Here is a 26,382-nt window from a genome sequence, read left to right as displayed (position 1 = left end):
ACTGCAACCTCTGCCTCCCAGGTTAAAGCGATTCTCCTGCCTCAGTCTCCCAAGTAGCTGCAATTACAGGCATGTGCCACCACAATAGGCTAATTTTGTATTTTTAGTAGAGACGGGGTTTCTCCATGTTGGTCAGGCTGGTCTCGAATTCCCAACCTCAGATGATCCGCCTGACTCAGCCTCCCAAAGTTCTGGGATTACAGGTGTGAGCCACCAGGCCCAGCTGAGCCGGCATACCTTATATGAAGCTGTGGCAGGGACAAGTGGCTGGGTGCCGACACAAGTGTCCAGAGTTGTCCTTCTGCCCAGCCAGGGAGGCCGGAGGAACTGATCTGGGAGGCAAAGGGTGCAACTCGATTGATCCAAATATATATGTCCACTCACTGACACGGGAGGTGTTCCAAGCAGAGGGCAGGAGGGCAGCACCAGCGAGGGCTCCTCAAGCATTGTCATCCAGGCCTGCAGAGAGAATGGAAGGGTTTTTAGGCAGGGGAGATACAAAGTCATCGCAATCTGTAATTTAGGAGCATCCCCTACTCTGTGGAGATGGGTTAAGGGGAGCAGGAAAGGGATTGGGAAGCCACAGTGGCTGGGGAGAAGAAAGCAGGGTGTAGGCCGTGGGAGGAGTGGGGAGGAAGGGTCTGAAGTGCTGCCCATCTCTGGCTGGGTCCCTGTCACTGGGTGGCAGGGAGCAGGGTCTTGGGTATCGTCTGGAACCAGAGGACATGCACTTGTGGTCATAAGGCTGGGGAAAAGACCCCAGGGCCCTGGACCAAGTCAGTGCTTGAGGTGTTGACAGGAAATTTCGGTGGAGGGCTCAGGGGCCCATGAGGTCAGGAGGCTCTAGACAAGAGAGCCCCAGAGACACCAGAGGAAAAGGAACTCGAGAGGAAGATGGAGGAGCAAACAGAGGGAGGGGAAGTGGGCAGGAGGTGCAGCTCCCCCAAGAGGGGTGGCAGCTCTCTTGGGAAGATGAGGACAGAGCCCCAGGGAGGTCTGGGGTTGGCCAAGGGAGCCTGCAGTTTCTTTGTGGGTGCGGGGGCCTCAAGGGATGGGAATCTGAGCTGTGCGTGTGTTTGGACAAGTGCCCAGAGTGTGTGTCTTCTCGGGGTTCCTAGACGCAGGGTGGCAGCGGCCCGGCGGTGGCGGAGGCCGTTTGGATCCCTGTGTGAGCTGTAGGGGGCGCCCTGGGCGCCGGGCCCAGGTCAAGGGCGAGATAGGAACGGGGTGCGGGGGCCGATGAGAGCTCCCCGCGGGAATGTCCCGGTGTGGACGCCCTCGGAGGCCCCATCTAACTCCAGGGCGGCGAGGGTGGCCAGGCCCAGGTCACGGGCTGCGCCGGCCCTGGCGAGGCCACTGGGGGCTGTCGGGCGTCCACGCTCACGGTCTGGGCCAGAGGACCCCGTACCGGCCAGGCCGTGGCGGCCACGGGGGCCTGGAAGCGCCGCCGCCAGCTGGCCCCGCACGGAACTGTGTCCCGACGCGGCGCGCGCTATCGCGATCCGGTGGCGGGTGACGTGGCGGGGCGGGGCCTGAGCGGCCGCGGCGACGGCGGCGCGACCGAGCATCCTGGCGGCGCCGGGCCACTGGGAGGTAACGGGCCGGGCCATGGGCGGGCGCGCGGGGAGCGGGGCCGGGGCCGGGCCGCGTTCTGTGGGAGCGGAACCCTCTGGGTCTTGGCCACCGCCGTCGGGAGCGGGATGCGGCCCAGAAACGGCGCGGGGCTGGCCGGTCGGGGCCGCGCGAGAGGCGCTGCGGCTGAGGGGTGGCTACACGAGGAGCGAGGGACCTCGAGCGTGAGGGCCGAGTGTGGGAGAAATGCTGCATGGGTGCGAGCCCCGGAGGCTGATGGTGACCGCGAGGGAGCCAGTCTTGGAGTGTGCTGGCGACGCGGCGAGTGTGAGGGAGACCGGGGGTGTGTGTGGAGAGGGAAACCCCAGGTACCAGGGTGACCGGGACTCTGTGTGTGCGGGCCGCGCTGCGAGCGTGAGACTGTGCGACGGTGACCCAGAGTGGGACCGTGACTGCGCTTCCGACTGCAGGACAGAGAACCTGTGCTGTGTGGTGGCCGCGGTGGGGCGGAGAAAGATGCGGGCTCAGGACTGCAGGAGCCAGGCTTCCTGGGGCTGTCGCAAGAATGACGATTATCATTTTAAAATCAGTCCATTTACTTTAGAGAATGCCGCAAGGTTTTGCGGCGTGTTGGGGCCTGGAGCGTTGGGCTGCTGGCGCTGGGGAACCCACGTGGCCCCGGTGATTATGGCTCTTTTGAGCGTCCCCATAGCCTGTCATCTTGTGTGACTATCTCTCGTCCTGAATGTGGGGAGATAGACGTGAAACATTCTGAAAATTCTTTGCTGGGCTCTAAGCAAACATGTTGTGTAATGGTCAGTATAAATAGGAATCAGGGTGTCGGCGAACACGTTTTTGAGTACCTCTTGTATGCCCTGGGCTTGGTGACACAGTTAAAAAGAATTCAGTCTCTGCCCTTGATGGGGGAAAAAGCCAGGGCCAGCTCAGCTCGGCGAACACGTTTTTGAGTACCTCTTGTATGCCCTGGGCTTGGTGACACAGTTAAAAAGAATTCAGTCTCTGCCCTTGATGGGGGAAAAAGCCAGGGCCAGCTCAGCTCGCAGGGCGGCAGTTCAGTGCCCAGCCATCGGCAGCTTATCTCTCAGAGCTGCTCCCAGATTTCAGATCTGGGAGGAGCAGACTTGAAAGGCTGTGACTGCTTCCTGATATCAGTTCCACCTCTTTTTGGTGGCGGTGAGGCCCTTTGGGGACCTGCCCAGGCCGCCTGCATTACTCGGGTCCCGTGTGTGCTGTGCAGATGGCTTTTGCTTCCCAACTTTGATCTCAGATCGTCATTCAAGTCATTATACTGGAGTTTATTTTCCTGGCAAGTGTGTGGAAAACCACCAGCCTGATTTTCTCCTCTCTTCCTCTCCTTGTCCTCCTTCCCTGTTTGGCCATGGATGTATTTTTATGGCATATACCGCTTTTATGATCCCCATCTCCGTGGAACTTCTTAGTAGAAGAAATTTGCTGACCTTTGTGTTTCCTGCTGTAATCTCTTGGATGTAGATTAGTTTCTAAAAAAGTTATGCAGGCCGGGCTCAGTGGCTCAGGCCTGGAATCCCAGCACTTTGGGAGGCTGAGGTGGGCAGATCACGAGGTCAGGAGATCGAGACCATTCTGGCTAACATGGTGAAATCCCGTCTCTACTAAAAATACAAAAGATGAGCCAGGCGTAGTGGCGGGTGCCTGTAGTCCCAGCTACTCGGGAGGCTGAGGCAGGAGAATGGCTTGAACCCGAGAGGCAGAGGTTGCAGTGAGCCAAGAGTGTGCCATTGCACTGTAGCCTGGGCGACAGAGTGAGACTCCGTCTCCAAAAAAAAAAAGAAAAAAGTTATGCAAACAGTGCCCACGGGACCTGGGGCCCCAGAGCTGCCTAGACATGCATGATTTAATGTGACAAGGCCAGTTCTCTGACAGGTTTGGACTGACTGCTTCAGTTATACCCACCCTGTGGGTGTCATGGAACCTGCCAGTAATTAGGACTGCCCCTGCCGGGCATGTAAAATTTAGATTTTACAAGGAAATATCATTCTGCTGCTTTCTTGGTTAATTTTTTTTTTTTTTTTTTTTTTTGAGATGGAGTCTCGCTCTGCCGCCCAGGCTGGAGTGCAGTGGCCGGATCTCAGCTCACTGCAAGCTCCACCTCCCGGGTTCACGCCATTCTCCTGCCTCAGCCTCCCGAGTAGCTGGGACTACAGGCGCCCGCCATCTCGCCCGGCTAGTTTTTTGTATTTTTTAGTAGAGACGGGGTTTCACCGTGTTCGCCAGGATGGTCTCGATCTCCTGACCTCGTGATCCACCCGTCTCGGCCTCCCAAAGTGCTGGGATTACAGGCTTGAGCCACCGCGCCCGGCCGGTTAATTTTTTAAAATTACGTAAATATATATATACATATTTTTTTAAATCAGCTTTCTCAGGTTAAAAGGGTTCATTTTTTGATCAGTTCCCTCCCACTCTTTGTTGCAGAGTTTATGTGGCCGAGGCAGACAAGTGAAATTAGGCCTTGCTGCAGGGACTTCATTTCCTTCTCAGTACTGGACCCATTTATGAGGAGGTGGCTTATGAAAGTGTGATGTTCACGTATTTCTTGACAGGTGAATATTGTTGCGCTGTCTTTTCTTTTGTTTGTGTGATTTACAAAGAGTTTTTACTTATTTGTATACAGTATGAACACAATACTAGTAAAGAGAATGGCTTACACATAATTAACAATTCTTTAGTATTACATGTTAAATAACACTGTAATTTATTATAAAAATAAATTATATATTTATTTATATTACAACTCTTTCTGAAGAGTAATTGGGTGGGTTTTTTCTTTTTTTTCTTTTTGGAGACAGAGTATCATTCTGTCACCCAGGCTGGGGTGCAGTGGTGTGATCGCTGCTCACTGCAACCTCCGCCTCCCGAGTTCAAGTGATTCTTCTGCCTCAGCCTCCCAAGCAGCTGGGATTACAGGCGCCCGCCACCATGCCTAGCTAATTATTGTATTTTTAGTAGAGACGGGGCTTCACCATCTTGGCCAGGCTGGTCACGAACTCCTGAGCTCAGGTAATCTGCCCGCCCTGGCCTCCCAATTGTGGTGGATTTTTTTTTTTTTTTTTTTTTTTTGAGACGGAGTTTTGCTCTTGTTGCCCAGGCTGGAGTGCAATGGCGCAATCTCGGATCACTGCAACCTCCACCTCCCGGGTTCAAGTGATTCTCCTGCCTCAGCCTCCCAAATAGCTGGGATTATAGGCGCCCGCCATCATGCCTGGACAATTTTTTATATTTCTAGCACAGATGGGGTTTCACTGTGTTGGCCAGGCTGGTCCTGAACTCCTGACCTCAGGCGATTCACCGGCCTCAACCTCCCAAAATGCTGGGATTACAGGCGTGAGACACTGCGCCCAACCATAAACTCAGAGTTTTATAAGAAAAAGTCTTCTGTGTTTTCACCACAGTTAAGATTTTGATTCAACCAGAGGGGGAAATAAAAATATTTTGATGTATTTCTCTGTGATACAGCAAAATATTTTTTGGTCTTCAGCTCATTTCCTAGCATACAACTCCTAAAATACTTAGAAAGACCAAAGTAATGTATTTTTGTATGCTGATGACTGGTGGCTGGCAGCCCCTAGAGAGCTTCAGGATGGGGACTGGTCACTGGAAAGACCAAGTCAGGATTAGAGGGTTGGGACTTTGAGCCCTACCCCCAACCTCGGGGGAGGGGAGAAGGAGGAGGGTGAGGTTAAGTTGATCACCAATGGCCAGTGGCTTAATCACTCATGCCTATGTAATGAAGCCTGCATAAAAACCCAAGAGGCCGGGGGTTTAGGGAGCTTCCGGATAGCTGGACACGTGGAGGTTCCTGGATGGTACTTCTCCCTAGGAGGACAAGGAAAGTCTGTGACCCTTCCCCCTTCCTGGCTCTGCAAACCTCTTCATCTGTATCCTTTGTAACACCCTTTATAATATACCAGTAAATGTAAGAAAGTGTTTCTCTGAGTTCTGTGAGCCATTCTAGCAAAATAATTGAACTGAAAGAGGGGTCTTGGGAGCCCCAACTTCAAACAGTTCGGTCAGAAGTTCAGGAGGCCTGGATTTGTGCCAGGTGTCCTGTGGGGGAGGGACAGTCTGTGGGACTGAGCCCTTCCGCTGTGGGATCTGATGCTGTTTCCAGGTAGATAGTGTTGAGACTGAACTGGAGGACACTCAGCTGGTGTCCCTGGGGAGAAATGATTGCTTGTTAGTGGGGAACCCTTCCCCCAACATTTGGTCACAGAACTCTTCTGTGTTGATTGTTGTGGTGTGAGAGTACACAGTAAAAATGATTTTGAGTTTTTCCAAACATTCTCAATAGCATTTTTTCCTTTATTCATTACAAAAATTTTGGTTTCAAATCCAGTTTGTAAAACTTCCTTTGTAATTGAGCTTCCCCCATTTCACCCCATCGTTTTCTGATGTAATTGAATTGTGATAAATTCATTTATTCCAAAAATTGCTTGTGGCAGTTTCGTGGTTAAATTTTCATGGGAAAATTTTAGTAGTCTGTTAAATTCCTTTATTACCTGCTGCAGGAGACTGCAGGAATTAAAAAAAAAAATTTAAATTTTTTTGTTGGCTGGGCGCGGTGGCTCACGCCTGTAATCCTAGCACTTTGGGAAGTCGAGGCAGGCGGATCTCCTGAGGTCCCAGGAGTCCGAGACCAGCCTGACCAACATGGTGAAACCCCGTCTCTACTAAACATAAAAAATTAGCCAGGCATGGTGGCGCAGGCCTGTAATCCCAGCTACTCAGAAGTCTGAGGCAGGAGAATCGCTTGAACCCAGGAGGCGGAGGTTGCAGTGAGCCAAGATGGCGTCATTGCACTCCAGCCTGGGCAACAAGAGCAGAACTCTGTCTCAAAAACAAAAAATATTTTTTGTTTTTGCTGTGTTGCCCAGGTTGGTCTCAAACTTCTGGCCTCAAGCCATCCTCTTACCTTGGCCTCTCAAAGTGCTGGGATTACAGACTTGAGCTACTGCACCCAGCCTAATTTTGTGTGTTTTTTTTTTTTTTTGTAGAGATGGGATTTTGCCATGTTACCCAGGCTGAGAGAGATTGATATTGTGTATGATCCTTACATGCCAATTTCTCTCTTTTTTTTCATTGCACCTGTAACTAATTGGAAGTAGCAATTTCTCTTTTTTTTTTTTTTTTTTTGAGAGGGAGTCTCGCTCTGTTGCCCAGGCTGGAGTGCTGTGGCCGGATCTCAGCTCACTGCAAGCTCCGCCTCCCGGGTTCCCGCCATTCTCCTGTCTCAGCCTCCCGAGTAGCTGGGACTACAGGCGCCCGCCACCTCGCCCGGCTAGTTTTTTGTATTTTTTAGTAGAGACGGGGTTTCACCGTGTTAGCCAGGGTGGTCTCGATCTCCTGACCTCGTGATCCGCCCGTCTCGGCCTCCCAAAGTGCTGGGATTACAGGCTTGAGCCACCGCGCCCGGCCTGGAAGTAGCAATTTCTCTTATGAAATGGATAAAAATTGAGGGAAAGGATAGCCAATTCAGAAGGGTGATCTGGTAGAATTTTGATGACTCTGTCATAATGCCTAGCTGGAGGTAATGTCTTAATTATTGGCCTTTTGAATCAGCGATTTTCATTCCATTGTTACAGAGGGTCTGCAGATCTACTCTGGGGATAGGATAGACAACGCATCTCACACAGGTAGGCACTGCTGTTTTTGGAATGTATGTAGCTACTGTTGTGATTAATTAAATGCAAATTCCTTCAAAATCAAGTCTTAGTAGCTTTTCGCCATTATTTATTCTTTTTTATCAATTGTTACCTGAAGAATAAGTACCGTGACAGAAAATGTCTGATGTTAATACAGCCAGTTCACCTTCCTTCCTCCCTTCCTCCCTTCTTCCCTCCTTCCCTCTTCCCTCCTCTTCCCTCCTTCTTTCCTTCCCTCCTTCCCTCCTTCTTTCTTTCCTTCCTTTTGTAGAGACAGAGGTCTCCCTATGTGGCCCAGGCTGGTCTTGAACTCGGCCTCAAGTGATCCTCCCTCCCTTTTTTGGCCTCCCACTGACTGGCCAGACATTTCACTTGTTTTTTTGGAGACCAAGTCTCACTCAAGTGCCCAGGCTGGAGTGCAGTGATGCGATCTCTCAGCTCAGTGCAACCTCTGACTCCCGGGTTCAAGGGATCATCCTGTCTTAGCCTCCTGAGTAGCTGGGACTACAGGCGTGTGTCACCATGCCTGGCTAATTTTTGTATTTTTTGTAGAGACAGGGTCTTGCTGTGTTGCCCAGGCTGGTCTCAAACTCCTGGGCTCAAATGATTCCCCCTGCCTCAGCCTCCCAAAGTGCAAGGATTATAGGTGTGGGCCACCGTGCCCAGCTTGACATTTTTACGTTTAAATATGCTATAATCCCATAATACATTACTACTATTTTTGTTTTGGGTGGTCAGTTATATTCTAAAGTTATTAAAAATGAGCAAAAATGTGGTTGGGCGCAGTGGCTCACGCCTGTAATCCCAGCACTTTGGGAAGTCGAGGTGGGTGGATTACCTGAGGTCAGGAGTTCGAGACCAGCCTCACCAACATGGAGAAACCCTGTCTCTACTAAAAATACAAAATTAGCCGGGGCCAGACATCATCGCTTACACCTGTAATCCCAGCACTTTGGGAGGCTGAGGCGAGCGGATCACGAGGTCAAGAGATCAAGACCATTCTGGCCAACATGGTGAAACCCCGTCTCTACTAAAAATATAAAAATTAGCTGGGTATGGGGACATGTGCCTGTAATCCCAGCTACTCATGAGGCTGAGGCAGGAGAATTGTTTGAACTTGGGAGGCGGAGGTTGCTGTGAGCTGAGATTGAGCCACTGCACTCCAGCCTGGGCAACGAGCGAATCTCCATCTAAAAAAAAAAAAAAAGAGTCGGGCACGGTGGCTCATGCCTGTAATCCCAGCACTCTGGGAGGCCGAGGCGGGCAGATCATGAGGTCAGGAGTTTGAGACCAGCCTGATCAACATAGTGAAACCCCGTCTCTACTAAAGATACAAAAATTAGCTGGGTGTGGTGGCACACGCCTATAATCCTAGCTACTTAGGAGGCTGTGGCAGGAGAATTGCTTGAACCCGGGAGACAGAGATTGCAGTGAGCCGAGATTGCGCCACAGCACTCCAACCTGGGCGACAAAGCAAGACTCTGTCTCAAAAAAAAAAAAAAAAAAACACCAAAAATATGTATTTAAAAAATATTTACCTAGGCTCTTTGGTATTGCCCCACAACTTGATGTTCTGTTCTATTTTTTCACTTTTTCCATTTTAACCCTTTTGGTTTTCATCTCACTGCTAAAGTTCCACATTTGTTTCCTTATGCTGTTCAGCTTTTTCAGTAGAGTCTTTAATGTATCAAACACAATTATTTTAAATTCATTGTTTGATGTTTCCATTATCTGGGTCATCTCTAAGTCTGGTCCTATTGATTACTTTACCTCTTGATAGTGGGTTGTTTTTCTTGCTTTTTTAATGTTGCTTGTAACTTGTTACTGATTGCCAGATATGGTACGTGGAGCAGTAGAGACTGAGGTATATAGCATTTATTTTGGGAACTGGGTACAGCTTTTCTTTGCTAGACTGTTTGTATGGGAGTTTGAACTCCTAGTCAGGAGACAGTTGTGTTTGGGTGTTATTGTTGCTATGGTTACGTTAGGTGCACCAGTGGCTTCAAATTCTTCTCGTGTTTCCTTGCCAGCTTATGGTTGATTTGCTGGAGGGAGGCTTTTTCTCAGTGGTTATCCTCCATCCATACCCTCAGCTTATTAGCCAGGCGTGGTAGTGCACCCCTGTAGTCCCAGCTACTCTGGAGGCTGAGGCGAGAGAATCCCTCGAACCCAGGAGGCAGAGGTTACAGTGAGCCGAGATCGTACCACTGCACTCCAGCCTGCGTGACAAAGCAAGACTCTGTCTCAAAAAAAAAAAAAAAAAAAGAAAGAAAATAAGGTCTCACTCAGTCATCTCACTCTGTCACCCAGACTGGAATGCCAGTAGTGCCATCATGGTTCACTGCAGCCTCCAACTCCTGAGCTCAAACTTACCTCTTAGCCTTCTGAGTAAATAGCTGGGGCTACAGGCGTGTGCCATCATGCCTGGCTACTTTTTAATTTTTTTTTTTAGAGATGGGGTCTTGCCATGTTGCCCAGGCTGGTCTCGAACTCTTGACCTCAAGTTCCTCCAGCCTTAGCCCCTGGAGATTACAGGTGTAAGCCACTGCGTCCAGCCACCCTCAGCTTTAGGATTTCTCTGTGCACCTATGCCTCAGTACACGGTCTCAGTGGTAGACTACTGTTGCTTGTTCCTGGGTGCTTGCTAACCTGGTGGTAGGGAGTGGGGATTTCTCCGTTGTCCTGGTTCAGCCTCAGTCTTAGGCAGGCCCTGTTTGTTTCCCTGGGTCTTGGGAGTGGATCTTTCTGGGTGCTCCTGCCCTTTTCCCAGGAGAAATCACCTCCAGTGGTCTTGCCCAGAATTTCCTACCCCTCCTCCAGGCATAGAGTTTTGTTTTGTTTTATTTTGTTTTTGTTTTTGTTTTTATCCTGCCCCAGCTGCCTCAGGAGTGACAGAGTTTGCTGCCCTTTCCCAGGGGTTTATGGTATTTATTCTTCAGAGAAGAAGGGTATAGGTTGGCCTTTGTATTTTCCCTCCCATAAGCCAGCACTACCAAGAGAGGTTTTCTCAGGTTACCTGCCCAGTATTTCTTATGAGTACCCACTGAGGTCTATGGAAAAAACCTGAGTGTCTGTGGCTCTTCCTGACCCACAATTGACATTTGGTAATTTTTAAAAAAATTTACCTGAATTCTTCTGACTCACCTAAATGGTTGTCTCCTCTTTCTCCCACTGCCACAGGTGAGCCAGACCTTGTATCTCTCTATCTCCTTGGAGGTGGCCGTCTTTCCATCAGTTTCTTTCTTTTTTTTTTTTTTTTTTGAGATGCAGTCTGGCTCTGTCCCCCAGGCTGGAGTGCAGTGGCGCGATCTCTGCTCACTGCAAGCTCCGCCTCCCAAGTTCACACCGTTCTCCTGCCTCAGCCTCCCGAATAGCTGGGACTACAGGCGCCCGCCACCACACCTGGCTAGTTTTTTGTATTTTTAGTAGAGACGGGGTTTCACCGTGTTAGTTAGGATGGTCTTGATCTCCTGACCTCATGATCCACCCGCCTCAGCCTCCCAAAGTGCTGGGATTACAGGTGTGAGCCACCGCGCCCGGCCCCATGAGTTTCAATCTAGTTGGTTGCCCTGTAACTTCAGCTTTCTGATGGCTCCAAGAAAAAGTGTTGTTTGTCACTGGAGTGGGAATGGTGCTGTGCATCCTGAGTGGAAGGTGGAAGTTGAGGACTTTCCATTTTATACTAGATTTTTTTGTTTTTTGAAACAGAGTCTTGCTCTGTCGCCCAGGCTGGAATGCAGTGGCGTGATAATGGCTCACCGCAGCCCTGACTTCTTTGGCTCAAGAGATACTCCCACCTTGGCCTCCCAAGTAGCTGGCATGTGCCACTGTGCCCAGCTAATTTTTGTATTTTTGTAGAGATGGAGTCTTGCCATGTTGTCTGGGCTGGTCTCGGACTCCCAGGCTCAAGCAATCCTCTTGCCTCAGCCTCCCAAAGTGCTGGATTACAGGTGTGGACCACTGTCCCTGGCCTAGTTTTCTCTTATTTCATTTTTTTGTAGAGACGGTGCCTCCCTATGTTGCCCAGGCTACTCTTGAAATCCTGGCTTCAGGCGATCCTCCGGCCTTGGTCTCCCAAAGTACTAGGATTACAGGCGTGAGCCATCATGTCTGGCCCCATTTTATTTGTAATTTTTGTTGTTTGTTTTTTGAGACAGGGTCTCTCTGTCACCCAGGTGGGAGTGCAGTGGTGTGATCACGGCTCACTGCAGCCTGAACCTTCTTGGGCTCAGGTGATCCTCCCACTTCAGCCTCCTGAGTAACTAAGACTACAGGTGTGTGCCACCATGCCCAGCTAACTTTTGTAGTTTTATTGTGTAGACAGGGTTTTGCCATTGCCCAGGCTGGTCTCCTGGGCTCAAGAGATCCACCTGCTTTGGCCTCCCAAAGTGCTGGGATTACAGGTATGCACCACTGTGCCCTGCCAAGGTGAAGTTTAGATATGGGGAGGAGGTAAGGGATGGCCTTGAGGTTGTACGTGTGGCCAAGCCAGCCTAGGACTTAGTCACGTGCTCTTGGGAGCTGCTAGGGTTACATTACAATTTTGCTCTTGGGTGTTTAGCAAACAGGTAGGAACTTTAATTACTTTTGCCAAGGACAGGCTCTTGATAACAATTGCATTTTTCTTTTCTTTCTCTCTCTCTCTCTCTCTCTCTCTCTCTCTCTTTCTTTCTTTCGAGACAGAGTCTTGCTCTGTCACCAGACTGGAGTGCAGTGGTGCTATCTCGGCTCACTGCAACCTCTGCCTCCCAGGTTCAGGTGATTCTCCTGCCTCAGCCTCCTGAGTAGCTGGGACTACAAGTGCATGCCATCACGCCCAGCTAAATTTTTTTTGTATTTTTAGTAGAGACGGGGTTTCACCATGTTGCCCAGGATGGTCTCAATCTCTTAGACTTGTGATCCACCTGCCTCAGCCTCCCAAAGTGCTGGGATTACAGGTGTGAGCCACTGCACCCAGCATGCATTTTGTTACTGAATGAAGAGAACGAAGCCTGGCATGGTGGCTCACACCTGTAATTTGAGCACTTCAGGAGGCCAAGGTAGGAGGATCAATTGAGGCCAGGAGTTCAAGACCAGCCTGGGCAACATAGTGAAACACTGTCTTTACAAGCAAATTAGAAAAAAAAATAGCTGGGCATGGTGGCGAGCAACTGTAGTCCTAGCTACTCAGGAGGCCAAGATAGAGGACTGCTTGAGCCTAGGAGCTGGAGGCTGCAGTGAGTTACGATTGCATGATTGCACTCCAGCCTGGCTGACAAAGTGAGACCCTGTCTCTTGAATAAAAAAGAGAGAGAGAGATTGAAAGAGAAAGAAGTCTTATCTGCCTTCAGTTATGTGTGATTCTGCTACTCTCCTTGGCAGAAGGAGTCCTTAACCTTCCAGCAGGAACCTTGTCTTTCATTCGGGTGCTGCGACTGAAATCCTAGGCATGAGGTCTTGTGGGGCTGTGACTGTGCCCCATCTCTCCAAATAAGGCCACTGGGTAGTTTCACCAGTGTATCTGACAAACCTGATAAAGCCATATCAGCATCACCAGTGCCAGGTTTTATGAATACAAAGGGAATACCTAGTAACCCCAATCCCTCCTCCCAGCTAGAGTGTGATGGAATAGGGGGAGCTGTATTGGTCACTGGGGTCAGATTTCTCTGCTCGTCTCCATGTTGACTTGGGTAGAAAAGGCATCCTAGGTCTCTCTGCACCTGACTCTTATGTGAGACTATAGGCTCCCCAGCTGTTTACCAGTTTTGTTCTAATGGATGCCGGGGCTCACCTGACAGGCACATGAAAACAAGTATGTTTCCACGTGCCTCTGTAGGGAAACCTGCATGACTTGGTGCCAGAGCGAAAGCAAAAGTGGTGCTGCCTTAAAGCTCAGCCTCACTGAAGCAGAGGTAGGCACTCCTGGGACTGGGGGAAGGCTTGACTGGGGCCTGGGAGGAGCTTTTTTACTTGGGCTCAGGTCCAGACTTGAAGGGGTTTGGGATAGGGAAGGCAGGAGTTTTGGGTGGCAGCTGTGGAGATCAGCATTTTCCCTAAGAACTACTCACTGTTGACTGTGGTTTCCTTGCTCTGAGCTCCACGAGGCCAGGTTCGGCACATCACATACACATTTGTTGAATAGATAAGAGGCTTCTGGAAAGATGATGTGCTTGCCAATCCTGTTCCTATTGCTGATTCTTGGAGGTTATCTCCATGACCTTAAAGGACTAATTCTTGGGTGGGAATCAAATGGCCCACCAGATTTCTTCTGAAGATGAGATGGGATCAAGGGATCGGAAGTGTGACTGGCATAGGAGTTGAGGGAGGGAGAAGGTCACGCTGGGTGCAGAGTCAGGAAGGTGCTGATTTTCCTTTGATAGATTCTGGGTCCTTCCTAGGTAGGTTAAAGTGGAATCCAACACGAGGGGCATGCTGTGGAAGAAAGCAAATACGCCAATGGCAAATTAGCCCTGGGTTGGGATGCCCCTGGATGTCCTTTCTCCACCCTGTCTTATTACGTAACCCCTCTCTTTTGAGTACTTTGGAAAAAGAAAGATGTTGAATGGGCAAGCAGCAACGTGGGAGAGTAAGGTAGGTGTTGCAGACACAGTGATACATAGGCATGTATTTTTTTTTTTTGAGACCGAGTCTCGCTCTGTCACCAGGCTATAGTACAGTGGTGCGACCTTGGCTCACTGCAACCTCCGACTCCCTGGTTCAAGCGATTCTCCTGCCTCAGCCTCTCGAGTGGGGATTACAGGTATGTGTCACCATGCCCAGCTAATTTTTGTATTTTCAGTAGAGACGGGGTTTCACCATTTTGGCTAGGATGGTCTCGATCTCCTGACGTTGTGATCCGCCTGCCTCGGCCTCCCAACATTCTGAGATTACAGGTGGGAGCCACTGCGCCCAGCCAGGCGTGTATTTTCTTTTTTTTTTTTTTTCTTTTTTCCGAGACGGAGTCTAGCTCTGTCGCCCAGGCTGGAGTGCAGTGGCCTGATCTCAGCTCACTGCAAGCTCCGCCTCCCGGGTTTACGCCATTCTCCTGCCTCAGCCTCCTGAGTAGCTGGGACTACAGGGGCCCGCCACTTCGCCCGGCTAGTTTTTTGTATTTTTTAGTAGAGACGGGGTTTCACCGTATTAGCCAGTATGGTCTCGATCTCCTGACCTCGTGATCCACCCGTCTTGGCCTCCCAAAGTGCTGGGATTACAGGCTTGAGCCACCGCGCCCGGCCCAGGCGTGTATTTTCATGAGGGACTTCCCCTTGGTCTAGTACTATCTTAGCGTCTTCCTCACCCTTCCCACCACCTCCTCACATTCTGTACTGGCCTGAGAGTAGCTGCAGACATCTCCATGTCTCGCTGGACACTGCAGAAGTCCCAGTTTATGTTTGGGTGGAGGTGAGTGGGCAGGATTACCTGGGTATGGACAGTGAGAAGCCTTTCAGGCTGGTAACGACTGTGTACCAGGTGCAGGGACTCTGGTCTTCTCTGCAGGGCAGGTTTGTGGGTTTTAAGCTGGTGAGAACAGAGCAAAAATCTGTAACTCAGGGAGAATCCAATCATTGGACAAATTTAATGCCAGCCTACTCTGGGCTGCAAGACAGGTATTTGTCGTTGGAAGTCGTCATCACATCATGCATGAGCTCCCCTGGTGTCTTTCTTGGGAGCAGTGAAGGTCTGCCCACTTCTGTTTCCCTGTGTCCTGTGGTGGGAACTGAGACAGGCCTATTGTAGTTAGGGCTGTGTGCATGGCATGCTGTCCCTAAATAGGAAGTGGGCAGGGAAATCTGGTCTAAATAGAGCCTTACCAGCTCCTGCCCTAGACTGACATACTTGTATTCTTTGCCAGGCCACAGTAAACACAGGTGTGCAGGAACTGTTTGTCATGGAAGCCAGGGAGCCTGGGAGGCCCACACCCACCTACCATCTTGTCCCTAACACCAGCCAGTCCCAGGTGGAAGAAGATGTCAGCTCGCCACCTCAAAGGTCCTCCGAAAGTATGCAGCTGAAAAAGGAGATCTCCCTGCTGAATGGGGTCAGCCTGGTGGTGGGCAACATGATCGGCTCAGGGATCTTCGTCTCACCCAAGGGTGTGCTGGTACACACTGCCTCCTATGGGATGTCGCTGATTGTGTGGGCCATTGGTGGGCTCTTCTCTGTTGTGGGTGCCCTTTGTTATGCAGAGCTGGGGACGACCATCACCAAGTCGGGAGCCAGCTACGCTTATATTCTAGAGGCCTTTGGGGGCTTCATTGCCTTCATCCGCCTGTGGGTCTCACTGCTAGTTGTTGAACCCACCAGTCAGGCCATCATCGCCATCACCTTCGCCAACTACATCATCCAGCCGTCCTTCCCCAGCTGTGATCCCCCATACCTGGCCTGCCGTCTCCTCGCTGCTGCTTGCATATGTAAGTGGGGGCTGAGATTGGGAGGATATTGGGGGGTGGTGGGTACTATAATAATGGTACTTTAGGCCGGGTGTGGTGGCTCATGCCTGTAATCCCAGCACTTTGGGAGGCTGAGGTGGGCGAATCACCTGAGGCTGGGAGTTCAAGACCAGACTGACCAACATGGAGAAACCCCGTCTCTACTTAAAATACAAAATTAGCTGGGCGTGGTGGTGCACGCCTGTAATCCCAGCTACTTGGGAGGCTGAGGCAGGAGAATTGCTTGAACCCGGGAGGCGGAGGTTGCAGTGAGCAGTTATCATGCCATTGTACTCCAGCCTGGGCAACAAGAGCAAAACTCTGTCTCCAAAAAAATAAAAAGATACTTTATATTTGAATAGCATATTTTGCATTTTGGAGGGGAGGGAGGCTTCTTACCTTTTGAGGAAGTAATTTTATCAGTCATTTGGTCCTGAAAGATAAGCAAGCATAAAGGATGGGGACGGGAGAAGTTTGAATCTGTTCATGGTTTTTGGTGCCTCATATTCCTCCTCTCTTGGCTGCCCTTGTTCTGTTTTGTGGTCTGTGTGACAGGTTGGGGCATGTCTTTTGTCTTGACAGCTGTTTTGGTTGAAGTCAACATCGCTAGTTGTAAGCCCAGAAAAAACCCCACCAGTGTTGAGGCCTTTATTCTGTTGCTGAAGGAAAAAAAAAAAAAAAAAGAATTATTTTATTTCCCAGATTTTTATCTTAAACCAGTTAAAGGCATCAGTGAGAAAATAGGCTTCACTAGACTCTGGGAGTCCTATGGTGTTAAACCTGAGGCCCATAGGACCCTTTCCTGTCTGCCACTGCTGCTCTTTGTGGCTTGCTCTGAGCAGCAGGTACGAAAACGAAACACCTTTTCTTCCTACTGTACCAGACTTCTTTACACTGACTTCGTAAACAAGCTCTGCCTGCAGCCACATTTGAGTTTCTGCAGATAGAACTGAGAGATCCCAGTTGACCCCTCTTTATTTTCCTTTTTCTCTTACGGGGTAGTAAGGAGAAAAGATTGCTGTGAATTTACCCAGCCTTGCAGAACTAGTGTTTTAAATGAGAAAGGCCCAGAATTCTATGTTCCTTAGCACTGTACTGCCAGAGGTACTTAATAATATTCTGTTCTTTCCACATCTCCGCTTGCAAAAGCATTGGCAGTATATGCAGTTTATCCAGTGTTAAAAATAGCCCGAGAGTACCTTGGAGTTAGCAATAAAGGACTGTAGAATACCCATGCCTCTTGACTTTATAAAATTTGCTAAAGACAAATTAAAGGGAAAACGCTCCATATTTCTTAGGATAGTGAGAGGGAAACAGATACCCTTAGGATTAGGGAAGGCAGCTGCTCAGCTATATATCTGATAGGCTTTGGCTAGGGAGACTCTGGTCTGACTGAGCTTTCTCAAAAAGGAAGTAATTTTCTGATTATAAAATACATTTATTAGGGCAGGCATGGTGGGTCACACCTGTAATCCCAGCACTTTGGGAGGCTGAGGTAGGAGGATTGCTTGAGCTCAGGAATTTGAGACCATCCTGGGCAAGATGGTAAGACCCTGTCTCTACAAAAAATCAAATTAGCTGGGCATGTTGGTGTGTGCCTGTGGTCCCAGCAATTCAGGAGGCTGAGATGGGAAGATCTGTTGAGCCTGGGAGGTCGAGGCTGCGGTGAGCTGTGTTCACGCCACTGCACTCCAGCCTGACCCTGTCTCCAACAAGACAGAGCAAGACCCTGTCTCCAACAAAACAAAACAAAACAAAACAAAAAAGCCTCACAAAGCATGTTTATTTAGAAAATTAAATTACTCTTAAGTCATCCAAAATCTACCACCAAAAGAAGAGTACTTTTTTTTTTTGAGATGGAATCTTGCTCTGTTGCCCAGGCTGGAGTACAATGGCACAATCTCGGCTCACTGCAACCTCCGCTTCCTGGGTTCAAACGATTTTCTTGCCTCAGCCTCTCGAGTAGCTGGGATTACAGGCGCCCGCCACCACGCCCAGCTAATTTTTGTATTTTTAGTAGAGAGGGGGTTTCACCATGTTGGTCAGGCTGGTCGAGAAGAATACTTTTATTTATTTATTTATTTTTAATTTTTTTGAAATGGAGTCTAGCTCTGTCGCCCAGGCTGGAATGCAGTGGGGTGACCTCAGCTTACTGCAAGCTCCACCTCCCGGGTTCACGCCATTCTCCTGCCTCAGCCTCCCAAGTAGCTAGGACTACTACAGGCACCCGCCACCATGCCCAGTTAATTTTTTTGTACTTTTTTAGTAGAGATGGGGTTTCACCATGTTAGCTAGGATGGTCTCGATCTCATGACCTCATGATCCGCCCTCCTTGGCCTCCCAAAGTGCTGGGATTACAGGTGTGAGCCACTGCGCCCAGCCAAGAAGAGTACTTTTAATAGTTTGATAGTGTCTTTCTTTTGTTTGTAGACTTGGCACCATACTTTGCTTATAATTTTATATTCTGCTTTTTAAACTTAGTGTATCACAAGCTTTTCCCCATTTCATAAAATGCTCTTCAAAAGCAACACTTTTTAGTGTTTTTTTTTTTTTTCTTGAGATGGAGTTTCGCTCTTGTTGCCCAAGCCAGAGTACAATGGCATGATTTTGGCTCACTGCAACTTCTGCCTCCTGGATTCAAGCAATTCTCCTGCCTCAGCCTCCCAAGTAGCTGGGATTACAGGCATGCTCTACCACACCTGGCTAATTTTTTGTATTTTTAGTAGAAACAGGGTTTCACCATGTTAGCCAGGCTGGTCTCGAACTCCTGATGATCCTCAGATGATCCACCTGCCTCGGCCTCCCAAAGTGCTGGGATTATAGGTGTGAGCCACCGCACCCAGCCTAGTATTTTTTAATTAAAAGGTAAAACATAGATTTTATACATAATTTTAAAAATACAGAAAAATAGAAAAAAGAAAATTAAGAGTCACCCATGATTTTACCTCCTACAGTACTCTTGTTACTATTTGGGTGAAATACTTTCTAGTATTTTTTGTGTGCATATGTATTATTTTTAAATTAAAAAAAATTTTTTTTGAGATGGAGTTTTGCTTTTGCTGCCCAGGCTAGAGTATAATGGCATGATCTTGGCTCATCGCAACCTCCGCCTCCTGGGTTCAAGCGATTCTCCTGACTCAGCCTCCCAAATAACTGGGATTTCAGGCATTCGCCACCACACCTGGCTAATTTGGTATTTTTAGTAGAGACAGGGTTTCTCCATGTTGGTCAGGCTGGTCTTGAACTCCTGACCTCAGGTGATCTGCCCACCCCAGCCTCCCAAAGTGATGGGATTACAGGTGTGAGCCCCCACACCCAGCCTATCTATTATTATTATCATTTTTTTCTTTCTTTTTTTTTTTTTTTGAGACGGAGTCTCGCTCTGTCGCCCAGGCTGGAGTGCAGTGGCCGGATCTCAGCTCACTGCAAGCTCCACCTCCCGGGTTTACGCCATTCTCCTGCCTCAGCCTCCCGAGTAGCTGGGACTACAGGCGCCCGCCACCTCGCCCGGCTAAATTTCCGTATTTTTTAGTAGAGACGGGGTTTCACCGTGTCAGCCAGGATGGTCTCGATCTCCTGACCTCGTGATCCGCCCGTCTCGGCCTCCCAAAGTGCTGGGATTACAGGCTTGAGCCACCGCGCCCGGTCCATTTTTTTCTTTTTTGAGACGAAGTCTTGCTCTGTCGCCCAGGCTGGAGTGCAGTGGCATACGATCTCTGCTCACTGCAACCTCCGCCTCCCGGGTTCAAGAGATTCTCCTGCCGCAGCCTCCTGAGTAGCTGGGACTACAGGTGCATGCCACCACGCCCAGCTAATTTTTGTATTTTTGGTAGAGACGGGGCTTCACCATATTGGTCAGGATGGTCTTGATCTCTTGACCTCGTGATCCGCCTGCTTTGGCCTCCCAAAATACTAGGATTACAGGCGTGAGCCACCATGCTCAGTCATAAGTACCTTTTGAAGTCATCTTTTCTTGTAGGTTGTATACTGCTTTATAAAATTTTTTTTTTTTTTTTTTTGAGACGGAGTCTCGCACTGTCGCCCAGGCTGGAGTGCAGTGGCCGGATCTCAGCTCACTGCAAGCTCCACCTCCCGGGTTCACGCCATTCTCCGGCCTCAGCCTCCCGAGTAGCTGGGACTACAGGCGCTGCCACCTCGCCCGGCTATTTTTTGTATTTCTTAGTAGAGACGGGGTTTCACCGTGTTAGCCAGGATGGTCTCGATCTCCTGACCTCGTGATCCGCCCGTCTCGGCCTCCCAAAGTGCTGGGATTACAGGCTTGAGCCACCGCGCCCGACCATAAAAATTTTTAAAAACTAATATTGGCTAGGCATGGTAGCTCATGCCTTATAATTCTAGCACTTTGGGAGGCTGAGGAGGGAGGATCACTTGAGCACAGGAGTTTGAGACCAGCCTGGGCAACAAAGCAAGACCCCACCTCTAAAAAAAAAAAATAATCAGGCGTGGTGGCAGTGGCACTGGTGTGCATCTGTAATCCTAGCTACTCGGGAGCCTGAGGAGGGAGGATCCCTTGAGCCCAGAAATTCAAGGTTGCAGTGAGCTATGATCATGCCACTGCACTCCAGCCTAGGTGACAGAATGAGACTTTGTCTCAAAAAAAATTAATATTTAATCTCTTTCATCAAATACTCTTAGAAAACATGGTTTGAAGACACATAAGCAATTTCCAGGCAGTATAGTATAGTGGTTAGGATTGCAGGCCCCCATACCAGACTGGATTTAATTTTCAGCTTTATCATTGACCAACTGTTGATCTTGGGGAGTTAACTAATTGCTACCTCAATTTTCTCTTTTATTTTTATTTTTTGAGACAGAGTCTTGCTTTGTTGCCCAGGCTGGAGGGCAGTGGCTCAATCTTGGCTCACTGCCACCTCCGCCTCCCAGGTTCAAGTGATTCTTCTGCCTCAGCCTCCCAAGTAGCTGGGATTACAGGTGCGAGCTCCTGGCTAATTTTTATATTTTTAGTAGAGAGGGGGTTTCACCATATTGGCCACACTGGTCTCGAATTCCTGAGCTCAAGTGATCTGCCCACCTTGGCCTCCCAGAGTGCTGGGATCATAGGTGTGAGCCTGTAAGTCGGGCCGGCCAGCCTGTTTCATTCAACATGTACTTTCATCCAGATTCCTGGGGATCTGAGTTCCTGCAAGCTTTCTCTCCTAGAAGCACTGGCTTTTCCAGAATCCAGGCCTGAGGGCAAGAACTTGCTTGCCACAGTAATGGCCAAGTCATAAAACCATATCCTCTTCCGACAAGGATAGGCTTTAGGGTTCAGCTTACTTACCTTCGTGGAACTTAGGTTGCAGTATCAGGCTTTCTACAGAGCTAGGATATGCTGAGAGAGTTTCCTTGAGTAAAGGCAGCAGTGGGAACAACATGGTTTCAGGAGACATAAATTGCACAAAACCAATTAGGTTATTTAGGGGGGAAAAAACCAAAGGTCTGCACTGAATCTAGGGTAAGACTTCGATAGGATAGGAGAATTAAGTTAGTCTTGAAATTGAGGCATGAGAGGGGTCCGGCTCGTTGGTTGGGAGCCTGCCTAAACAAGTTATAGCCACGCCATTCTAGACACTTAAAAGTTCCATCCTAGAAGGGAGGGCCCAGGAAGTCTGTATATAACCAACTCTAGGGCAGAGGCTGTAAGCTGGTGGCCTGTGAGCCAGACTTGGGCCCCAGAGATAGATCTGTTTGGTTTGTGGTGTTGTAAATAATTTTGAATTATTTGCCAACAATTTAAAATCAGGACTTGCCTTTTCTCTTGAAAAATCAAAAATTCTGGCATTGCTGGACCCAAATTCCTGCCTGATACAATGAGCTAGATTTGAGTAGTTGTAGCTCCTTTAAAAAAATTTGTTTTTGTTTTTGTTTTTGTTTATTTAAAAGGAGTATCCCTATGTTGCCCAGGCTGGTCTCAAACTCCTGGCTCAAGTGATGCTCCCGCCTCAGCCTCTACAAGTGTTGGGATTACAGATGTGAGCTGCTGTGGAGGGCTGTGGCTCCTTTTTCTTTCTTTCTTTTTTTTTTGAGATGGAATCTTGCTCTGCCACCCAGGCTGGAGTGCAGTGGCACCATCTCGGCTCACTGCAAGCTCCGCCTCCCAGGTTCATACCATTCTCCTGCCTCAGCCTCCCGAGTAGCTGGGACAACAGGTGCCCACCACCACGTCCGGCTAATTTTTTGTATTTTTAGTAGAGACGGGGTTTCACCATGTTAGCCAGGATGGTCTCTATCTCCTGACCTCGTGATCTGCCTGCCTCAGCCTCCCAAAGTGCTGGGATTACATGTGTGAGCCACTGCGCCCGGCCGGCTATGGCTCCTTTTAAAGGAGTATGGACTGCCCAATCCATTGTAGTCCTCCACTTCTTGTATTATACCCAGACTTTCTTGCCTTTGCTCACTCATGTTAGTTTCCTGGCCCCTGAAGGCACTGTACTTTCAGATCCTGGCTTTCTGGCTGTACCCCATCCCATTCCCAGGTTATACTGGCAAGGAGATCCAAGCAACTTTTTGTGGATTTCAGGCTATTTTATTTTACCTACTAATTATCCTAGAACAGTGGTTCTCAGCCAGAGGGAAGTTTGTCTTCCAGGAGACATTTAGCAATATCTGGAGACACTTGGTTGTCACAGCTCCTGGGAGGAGGTACTTTTTGCTTCTAATGACAGAGGTCACGGGGGCTGCTGAACATACCGCCATGCATAGAACAGCTTCTCACAATAAAGACTTACCTGGCCTAAAATGTCAATAGTGCTGAGGTTGAGAAACTCTGTCTTAAGGGTGCACTCTGTTCATATGTGTTCTGGGGTTTTGGAATGTGGTGAGGCAGGGCCGCAGGCTGCTGACTGAACTCAGGAAGTTTAGGGGCTCATACTCACTTGTGGGACGAATGGGGAGAAATATTCGTTCTTGAGGTAGGTACACAGGGTCTCCTCTTTGCCTAGGTGACCAGCAGGATTCACAGTAACCCAGGTGCCCAGTATTATGAGTACTTGATTTGGCTGCAGAAGGGTGATGTTTCTGGCTTAGGTATTCTCAGCCCATTTATCTTTGTGGGCTTTGACCTCAGGATCCTCCCTCTTGTGTAGGCTCATACACATCAATGGAAAGTATTTGCTTTGAAGATTTCAACATGGAAGTAGTTCATTGCTGACACAGCAGCATCAAAGCTCAGTGGGGTTTGTTTGGCAAGGGTGACAGTGAGCAGGAGGAAGAGAAGGAGGGAGACTGGGAAGGATGAGACTGGAGGGAAGAAGAAACACTGTATGATCCCTGAGTATCCATTGTTTCCATGGTTTCTTGCTGTCTTGGACCAGGCCTGGTCAGAGTTCTCAGTAGAAAGGATACACTCCTCATTTTGGCTAGTTGCTATGGACAGACAGCTTTCATGTTCTGAGAGTGATACGGACCTAGGGAGAACTGGGTCTTGATCATAGTTGCTTCAAGACTCCAACCCTATATATATAGTTTGAATGTCTTCATAATGGGACTACATGTATTTGTGTAATTAAAAACAAAGACACTGGCCAGGCTCAGTGGCTCATGCCTGTAATCTCAGCAGTTTGGGAGGCCAAGGCAGAAGGATCACTTGAGCCCAGGAGTTCCTGACCAGCCTGGGCAACATAGCAAGAACTAGTCTCTTAGAAAACAAAATAAAACAAAAAACCACACAAAAAAACAAGGATACTTGTATTTATTTATTTGTATTATTTTACTTTTTTTGAGACGGAGTCTGGCACTGTTGACCAGGCTGGAGTTATGTGGCATGATCTCTGCTCACTGCCATCTCCGCCTCCCGGGTTCACGCCATTCTCCTGCCTCAGCCTCCCAAGTAGCTGGGACTACAGGTGCCAACCACCACGCCCGGCTAATTTTTTGTATTTTTAATAGAGATGGGGTTTCACCATGTTAGCCAGGATGGTCTCGATCTCCTGACCTCGTGATCTGCCCGCCTCAGCCTCCCAAAGTGCTGGGATTACAGGCATGAGCCACTGCGCCGGGCAAGAATACTTTTAAAAAAGATACATACATTACATATTTATATACATCCCAGGAGGTAGCTACTGATTCTGGGATCCCCATTTGGAAGGGTTTACCTTCCCTAGAGTGTTGGAGAACATTTCACTCCTGAATGTCTTGTAGTTGTCCCCTCCCTACCCTGCCTTTCTTCCTTCCACGTTTTTTCTTTTTTTAGACAGAGTCTCACTCTGTTGCCCAGGCTGGAGTCCAGTGGCGTGATCTTGGCTCACTGCAACCTCTGCCACCTGGGTTCAAGCGATTCTTCTGCCTTAGTCCGCCGATTAGCTGGGACTAATTAGCACACGCCACTATGTCCAGCTAATTATTGTGTATTTTTAGTAGAGACGGGGTTTCACCATACTGGCCAGGCTAGTCTCGAACTCTTGACCTTGTGATGTACCCGCCTTGGCCTCCCAAAGTGCTGGGATTACAGACATGAGCCACCGCGCCTGGCCTTTCTTCCACATTTTTAAAATTATTTTTTGTTTAGGGTTGCACTCCTTTGTCCTTGAATGCCCCTTTATAACACTCAGCCTGTCTGGGAGGAATTGGAAGGTTTCCCTCCGCTTTCTGTTGCCTATGGGAAAAGAGAGTTGTGACTACTGTCAGCGTAGCTGGGAGTACAGCTTCAGATTGCCAGGCCATCTCCTCATCAGAAAGAGAGTATGAAAGGCCCAGTTCTGCCAGAGGGTACATATGTTATTCACTATTAACTTGGGTTTCAGACAACAGAAAACCTTTAGCAGCATGGCTCAAACATGTTGATGTTTGTTTCTCTCACATGTTAAAAGGAGGCAGTGTGGGTTGGATGACTTCAGTTCTTCAGGGAGTCAGGTTCATTCCTTCTGTCTTCCTGCTCTGCCATCCTCAGCCTGTGACTTCTAGCCGGTGGTCCAGGATGGTCCAGGATGGTTACTGAAGCTCTAGCTGTCATGTCTGCATTGTAACTGACAGGAAGGACAAAGACACTGCCTCCCTCATTTAAAGACACTTTCTGAGGTCTTATATCAAATGTTTGCGTACATCCCAGGAGAAAACCTGGTTGCACAGCCATACCTACCTACAGGAGAGGCTAGGACACGTCAGCTTTATTTTGGACAGACATGACTTCAGCTAAAATTTCTATTACAAAGGAAAAAAGGAAGAACAGATAGAGGAAGATAACTAGCCATCTGTGCCACAGAGACTTTGGAGATTTGTTTCTGCTTTGGCTTTCAGTCTAGATCTGCCATTTGAGTTCTCCTTTCTCAGCAATAAGCTCCTAGAGAGCCTTGAAGACCCTCATGTGGGTCCCACGCTCATTGGTGCAGGCTTGTCCAGCAAGGAAATGAGATCAGGAGAAGAGGGAAGGTTTTAATTGTGGTAGCTGAATCTTAGCATCTGGCTTTAAGGCCCAGCCGTTGACTTTGTTTGAACTCTGATAGTTTATGGTAAGGCTAGAGGGGCTGGGAGTTCTAGGAAGCAATAAAGGAGTAAGGATCAGATGGTGAAATTTTGTTTCTTAATTAGAAACAGGAGAACAGTCAAGGGACTTGGCTTCTGCTTGACAGACTGTTCTAGGAGCTCTCTGTTCTCTGGCAGGGCTGAGAATAGGGTGAGGCAAGCGAGATGCCTGGGGCCAGCGTTGAAGGGCGTACTCACTCTCAGGTTCCTGCATGTGGTCCCCTGAGAATGAGTGCTTCCTTAAATTCTGTGCTGTAGGTGCCTCCTAGCTTTACACTGCCCTGGCTCTGCCTTCTGGTGCTACATTGTTGCTAATGAACAATTTTTATTTTTATTTTTATTTTATTTTATTTTATTTTATTTTTTTTTTTTTTGAGACGGAGTCTCGCTCTGTCACCCAGGCTGGAGTGCAGTGGCCGGATCTCAGCTCACTGCAAGCTCCGCCTCCCGGGTTTACGCCATTCTCCGGCCTCAGCCTCCCGAGTAGCTGGGACTACAGGCGCCCGCCACCTCGCCCGGCTAGTTTTTTGTATTTCTTAATAGAGACGGGGTTTCACCGTGTTAGCCAGGATGGTCTCGATCTCCTGACCTCGTGATCCACCCGTCTCGGCCTCCCAAAGTGCTGGGATTACAGGCTTGAGCCACCGCGCCCGGCCAACAATTTTTATTTTTAAACAAATTCTTTTCAAATGTTTCAGGGGCCATGCTAATCTTTGCATAGTTCCAATTTTAGTATATGTGCTGCTAAAGTGAGCACGAACTATTTTTATTTTTATCTAGAAAGAGGCGTATGTTCATGGTAAACCAGTCATAGGGGCACACAGTGGAAAAAGTCTCCCTCCCTCTCCACAGCTTTAGTCTTTCTCCCAAGAGGAGCCACTCTCACCAGGTGCTTTTGTATCCTTCCAGCTGGTCTACTGGAATGGACTCTGCAGGCATTTCCACAAACAGCTGCCTTCATTCATTAGTTTAGCACATAGTTGTTGAATTTCCACTGTGTGTAATATTTACCTGTGTGCAGAGAGACCAAACCTGTAGGACATTTACGGCAAGATAGAGGGAAGGAGAAGGATCAGAAGTGAGACCCACTGCCTGTTAGTGGGTCTGAGGAGTGCATCAGCTTCTCTTCCCCTTGGAGCTGCAAACAAGAAGCACAGTTAGCACTGCCAGGATACTGTCAGTCTCTTTCTCCATCTGTATTTCTACCTTTTTGTGTCTTTCTC

General features: G+C 48.8%; 1 protein-coding gene and 1 pseudogene across 11 annotated transcripts in view; one reads left to right on the top strand and one right to left on the bottom strand.

Annotated features, from left to right (window-relative positions):
• The first annotated feature begins 1,200 nt into the window (after positions 1 to 1,200).
• SLC7A6 (solute carrier family 7 member 6) overlaps positions 1,201 to 26,382 on the top strand; it is a 42,690-nt gene continuing 17,508 nt past the window's right edge. For 4 of the 11 annotated variants that reach the window (XR_004179658.1, XR_004179657.1, XR_004179656.1 and 1 more), the window contains exons 1-5: positions 1,201 to 1,593; positions 4,045 to 4,172; positions 7,212 to 7,262; positions 13,916 to 14,010; positions 15,103 to 15,661. Coding sequence is in view for 8 of the 11 variants with exons in the window: in XM_017953710.3 (XP_017809199.1) it covers positions 4,151 to 4,172; positions 7,212 to 7,262; positions 13,916 to 14,010; positions 15,103 to 15,661 (727 nt within the window). In the remaining 3 variants the exon portion in view is untranslated. Of the gene's footprint in view, positions 1,594 to 1,640; positions 1,941 to 4,044; positions 4,173 to 7,211; positions 7,263 to 13,086; positions 13,163 to 13,892; positions 14,011 to 15,102; positions 15,662 to 26,382 lie in introns of those variants that run through there. The other 7 variants (XM_017953711.3, XM_017953709.3, XM_021932380.2 and 4 more) reach the window with 7 other exon arrangements.
• On the bottom strand, positions 25,816 to 25,916 carry LOC116271348 (annotated as a pseudogene).

This window comes from Papio anubis, chromosome 18, assembly GCF_008728515.1.
Source record: "Papio anubis isolate 15944 chromosome 18, Panubis1.0, whole genome shotgun sequence".
Classification (NCBI taxonomy): domain Eukaryota; kingdom Metazoa; phylum Chordata; class Mammalia; order Primates; family Cercopithecidae; genus Papio; species Papio anubis.
This window is presented reverse-complemented; position numbering and strand designations above follow the sequence as displayed.